The sequence below is a fragment of the Podarcis tiliguerta genome (genome assembly GCF_965153285.1).
Source record: "Podarcis tiliguerta genome assembly, chromosome: 7".
NCBI lineage: Eukaryota > Metazoa > Chordata > Lepidosauria > Squamata > Lacertidae > Podarcis > Podarcis tiliguerta.
The window spans coordinates 37,408,271-37,414,208 of NC_139540.1; the positions used below are offsets into that span (position 1 = coordinate 37,408,271).

At 42.0% G+C, this 5,938-nt stretch overlaps 1 protein-coding gene across 1 annotated transcript; it reads left to right on the forward strand.

The window, feature by feature from the left end:
- Positions 1–22: 22 nt before the first annotated feature.
- On the forward strand, positions 23–5,728 carry LOC310682506 (DGAT1/2-independent enzyme synthesizing storage lipids-like). The gene is made up of 4 exons (XM_083451459.1): positions 23–522; positions 1,845–1,905; positions 3,486–3,625; positions 5,531–5,728. The coding sequence occupies exons 1-4, from the start codon at positions 340–342 to the stop codon at positions 5,633–5,635; spliced, it is 489 nt and encodes a 162-aa protein (XP_083307585.1). The 5' UTR covers positions 23–339; the 3' UTR covers positions 5,636–5,728.
- Positions 5,729–5,938: the final 210 nt, after the last annotated feature.

A 5,938-nucleotide genomic window follows, 5' to 3' on the forward strand; every position in this document is an offset into this window, starting at 1 on the left:
CTTTGAGCTGTATTTTTATCATAATGCAAACTTGAATGTATTACAGACTTGACTTGAGGAACACATATCTAAAAAGTGGCCACCTCAGCACTCAACCCCACTCAATGTGCTTTCCAAAAAAAGCCTACTGTCAGAACCTCTGAGCAAAAGAGGAATTAGCATAAAGTCCCCCTTCATGAAATCCTAGTTGAAATGTATTAGCAGAGAGCTATGCTTGTGATCCATAATAGTGCAATATCTTTGGAATAATGACACTTGTATTGTATCCACACTATTTCCTAAATAAGTTTCACATAAAATGCATTCTTCTATTTGGGGCTTATTTTTTCAGGGCTGCAGATGTTTCATTATGTGCTCGGGTTGAAATCTTACAATAAAGCTGAAATTGTGGAAATGATGAAGAAAGGCCGTTTAATGGGCATTTCACCTGGTGGAGCTAGAGAAGCACTGTATAGTCATGATTATTGCATAATGTGGGGTAAACGCACAGGTTTTGCTCAGGCAGCTTTGGAGGCGAAAGTGGTGAGTGATCTTTGTGCAATTTGCAATGATATCTGGAGTGCCACAGCTCTCCCCAACACTGCTTTAAAAAAAAGCTTTACATATTGTAAATCCCTGCATATTTTACAGAAACTATACTATTCAGTATTCCATTATTGAATCCATCAAAACATATTACACTGCAGTATTTATCTTAATGCTGCCAGTCACCATCTATTTCAAGATCCTTCTTATAATATGTCTGGAGCACTCAGTCTTTGATATTTCTAGAATAAAAAAAGAACCATGCAATCTCCTGGAAATGTTTTCTTCTTAGCATACGGTGATTTAACCCTGAAAGCATGATTAACAGCTTGATGTACCTCCTGCTTTTGGATCTCAAGAAGATTTGCAAGTGCCCCAATTATTTTATCCCTTATTGCTTCACCAGATTGCTGAGCAATAGATCTAAACCATAAAAGCATCTCTTTTTGCGTCAGTTCAATTAAAGCCAAATTGTCTGCCAATAGTTCCTGAGATGCTATAGCTGCCGCCAGTAGAATCCAGGGTGGAGGAGTATAAAAGTTTGAATGCTTTTTTTAAAAAAAGGAAAGTTTTCAAAGTTTGTATCCCCATCCCTCTCCTTTTATTTCCGATGGCAGAGTTTCTTTATTTGCTTCAGTGCTTCAGCCATCTGGTTCCCATGCAGGATAGTCACCAATTCCAGAGAAGACTCTCCTTTCTTTCTCCTGGAAATTCGCCAAATTAATCCAAATGCTAAAGACACTTGAATAATAAATCCCCTTTTCCTTGGTTTTATTTTCTGGGAAATCTGCTGCTCGCTGAGTAGGAAATTCGAGGCAGTTTGCTGCTCGCTGCACGTTGGACCCCAGAGATGACAGCTTGACAGCCGGCTTAGGCCAGCACCAAATGGAACCTCAGACCCGTTGCGAACTCACTTTTGACCTCCACAGGAACCCTCATAGTCCTGGTCATCCCCAAGACCTTTTTTGGGTGCTCGTTGCCTATGAGCTGTCCCCCAACTCCAAAAAGCAGCCGGTTGGCTGAAGCTGGCTTCCTTTCCCCCTCAGGGCAAACCAGGAAATTCTCCCCCCCCCCTTAAATTCCTGAAAATCTGGAGGACAGCTTCTGAAGTTTCTTCATCTGAGAGATTTGAATAGATGTGTCAGGAATTTTAAAGCCAATTGCATTATCATTTATGAGTTGCTTCTCATTATAATCCCAGATGTGAAGCATTCTTCGTAGTCCATAACAACAATAAAGGCAGGATGGTTGAGACAAAATAATTATCCAGTCCTCACCTTTCTTTTCATGTTTGTTCCATCTTTTTCTTTTTTTTTTAGCCCATCATCCCTATTTTTACACAAAACAGTGGTGAAGCATACAGGACCATTGGAAAGACAAGTAAGTTAAATAACTTGGTTGATCAAGAGATCTCAGGCAATATACATTTTAATAATATAGAGTGATCTTTTAAAAAGAATATCTATTTACTACTCACTAATAGATTTTATTCCATGTACACTTATCTGCAATGTTGTGCTGCCTGCCTCAGTACTGAGTGAACATGCCCTTGCTTAGTTTTCTATTAGATTTAACAGAAAGCTATAATTGATAAATGTGGGAGCAACCCTAACATGGCGGGGAACTGAACAGGAAACATACCATATTCTGTAGTCTATTGTACACAACTTATGACTGATTGCAAAGAGCTGAGAAGAGCTGACTGAATATCTTCTACAGTGGTACCTCAGCTTAAGTACTTAATTGGTTCCGGAAGTCTGTACTTAACCTGAAGCATTCTTAACCTGAAGCGGACTTTCCCATTGAAAGTAATAGAAAGTGGATTGATTCATTCCAGATGATGAAAAAACACCCCCTAAAACAGCAATTTAACACAAATTTTACTGTTTCACGAGACCATTGATCCATAAAATGATGGCAATAATCAATGTAAAGGTAAAGGTAAAGGGACCCCTGACCAGTAGGTCCAGTCGTGACCGACTCTGGGTTTCCGGTGCTCATCTCGCTTTATTGGCCAAGGGAGCTGGCGTACGGCTTCCTGCAGGCACCTCGGATGTCGGGGCTTGGTTCCCTGCATTCGCAGAGGCCTCTGAGAGAGCTCTGTAGGCCCCGCCGATGTCCAGGTTTGCTTCCAGGCAGCGGCGAGTCCTCCAAGAATTTGGACAACTTACCGTAATTTTCGCTTCATAACACGCAGTTTTTTCCTCCTAGAAAGTAAGGGGAAATGTCTGTGCGTGTTATGGAGCGAATGCCTATGGATGGCGGGGGAATCTGCTGCAGTTGTGAGCAGTCTGTGGCTCGCTTTGAAACAGCAAAGTGGGTGTAAGCGGCTCCTGTTAGTGAGCCGAGCCGGGGAGGAGGGAGAGAAGCAGAGCGGGGTTGGCTGCTGTAAAACAACTCTGTGCTCTCTGTCCCTGCCAGCAGTTTTTTGCTGTCCGATTTTGGATTAGCCACTGTAGGGGCTGTGTGTGTGTGTGCTTGAGCTATCGTTCTCCTCCTGCTGCTTCCCGTTCACTCTCCCAGCGCCCCTGAGACTTCCAGCGCCCCAGCGACTTTAGCATGGATCCACATGATTTTTGCATTGAGCTACACCAAACTCACCGTCAGATCACATGTCTGTGGCCACAGCATGAACCACAAAAATCATACATCCACCGTTTCCTTTAGAATATTTTTTTCTTGTTTTCCTGCTCTAAAAACTACATGTGTGTTATGGTCTGGTGCGTGTTATAGAGCGAAAAATACAGTACTTCCAGGTTACAATCGTTCGTAACCCAAAAAAAGTAAGTTGAAGTGTTCATAACCAGAGATACCACTGTATCTCTTTTCCCAAGCACTCATATTATTTAACTTTTCCTCTCTTACTATTTGTTGCAATTGCTAAACCCTGAGAATGTCAACTAATTTCAATTTGATATGGTGTCGCTTTCCTTCAGAATCTTCTTCCATTTCATACACAGGGCTGACAAAATGGCTGTATGACAAAACTCGATGTATGGTCCTTCCCATTTACGGAGGGTTTCCAGTGAAATTGAGGACATTTATTGGAGAACCCATCCCATATGATCCAAATATAACAGCTGTAGAGCTGGCTGAAAGAGTAAGTTCACTCTAAACTTGGAAGTTTAAAAGCAGAATATTTCTTTTCCTCTTGGTTTCTCTCTCTTTCAGCTCTAAATTGTATTGTACATGTTGATTTCCTCATTCTATATGACCAGATATAGGGTCATTATATATACTTTTGTGCATTATGCCCATCACTCAATTTTCCCTCTCCTTAACTTGTTGAGATTAATTAAATGGGGAAAACTATGTGGTACAAAGAGAGATCTGCTCATGCAATGGGACTTCTTCTTCCCACTATATTAGGGTTAAGCATACAAAATACATTCTGGAGGTTTATATCAATAATCAATAATCGCCATTGCTCCCGGAGCTTGCCGGGCTGGGGGGATAGCTTCCTGAAGCCTGGAGAGCAAGAGGGGTTGGTGCGCACCGACCCCTCTCGCTCTCCAGGCTTCAGCGAAAGCCTGCATTCACCCCATAGGACGCACACAGATTTCCCCTTCATTTTGGAGGGGAAAAAGTGCGTCCTATAGGGTGAAAAATACGGTATATCAATAATCAAATAATAGATCTTATTCTAATTGCTCCTGATGAAAATTTTGGTCAATTGCATAAAAAGTTGTTGAGCTGAGCTTCTTTGGGGCCATTGGTCAGAAAGTTGAGATTTTTTTGGGGGGCGGTTGCCCTCTTCACACCCCAACTGCCCACATACGCAAAACAGAACCAGAGCCACTCACATAGGAGCCCGAAACAGCGCACACACAAATTTACCCCCCCCCCAACTCGGATATTCCCTTAAAATTTAAAAAAAAGAACATCCCCCCCGATGGCCCCAGAAGGACCAGTCTGGGATTTCCCAAACATATGGCAACCCTACACTATGTGCCCCAGAATTTGCCTGACAAGGTACCTCCAAGCCACTGTAGTGCTAATTTTTGAGGATATGGAGAGGGTTGAAGAGGAAGACAATTCATTGTACACGTTGATATATGTTGCATGTACACACTGATGTGTGTTTAAGTGAGCATTGAATACAGCTTTGTTAAACGGTGCCATAATTCCTGACCAACTACCAAGCTATCAAATCTGAACATGCAGCACATATATTGTAATTTGTTATTACTCGTGCATCAGCAAGCTCCTAAATGAGATGCCGTTTCACTGAAGACAAGGTCAAACACAGATACTATTTGTATGGTACTACATTGCATGACTTATTCCACCTGCTCCTGCAGGGGATGTTACACTTCCCCCCTCCTCCAGGAAAACATTGGAATCTGAATCCCAAAGGGAGGGGGCTAAGTTGAGGAGCATGTAGGGTCCTGGTGGCTGATGGGAACAGGGTTGGAACATTGTTTAGTATGCCTGATCCTTCTCCAAGCACTTTCTGCTTGTTTTCTTGCTGCATCAAGTTTCAGGCATTGATTGCCTGTTTAAAGGGGCAGATAAGAAATTTCTTTCTGCAAGGGGTTATGCCTTGGTTGTCCTGAGGTTCGCTCCTTTTATCCTACATTGTAACAACCATGCAAGGTAACTACTGTGTACAAAGCAGCTGAAGGGACATATGTTTGATTGTTTCTCTGCCATTCTCATACAGTGCTCTTGGTAAACATAAAGAGAGTGGGCTGGATTCACTGAGAGATGAGCAGTTTCCTGGTGGGGGTTCCTCACCCTGGCTGCTCTGGCCCAACCCTCCATGTTGAAGAAACCACTTTTGGGGGTTGAGAGACAAGGACTCTCATGCAACACATCTCTGTGTACAAATTCATTTGTGTATCCCAGAAAGAAGTCACATATTGTGCTTCTATAGCTGGAATAAATGGGTTGCCTCTGGTTCTGATCCCTTTAGCTTTTTCCTCACAGATATTAATAACCGTGAATACCTATTTTGCAATCTATTCCTCTAACACAATGTATTCCTCTGGTTTTCTTTCAACAGGCGAAGATTGCACTTGAAAATCTTCGGGATAAACACCAAAAAAGGCCAGGAAATATATTAAGAGCCCTTTCAGAACGATTTGATAAGCATTACAAAGCTAACTAGTCCATATACAATAGTTGCAGTGTTTATGAGAAGGAGTCTGTAATAGGAAGCATTAATACTTATGTTATTAAAGCTAAGTTGATATACACAGAATTGTGCTGGATTATATATGAATTACTTGGAAGGGTCCCTAGCCCAAGTTCCCATCTTAGCTGATTTCTTTCTTCCATAGCCTCAGTTATGAATACCAGAGTAGGCTGATCAGGATTCAAGAATTTGTTGGGCATTTGTTTCTGAAGCTGATGTATGGCCCTGTGAACAAAGGCCAAGCTTTAGATCTGAAAATCATTGGGTGTGTAATTA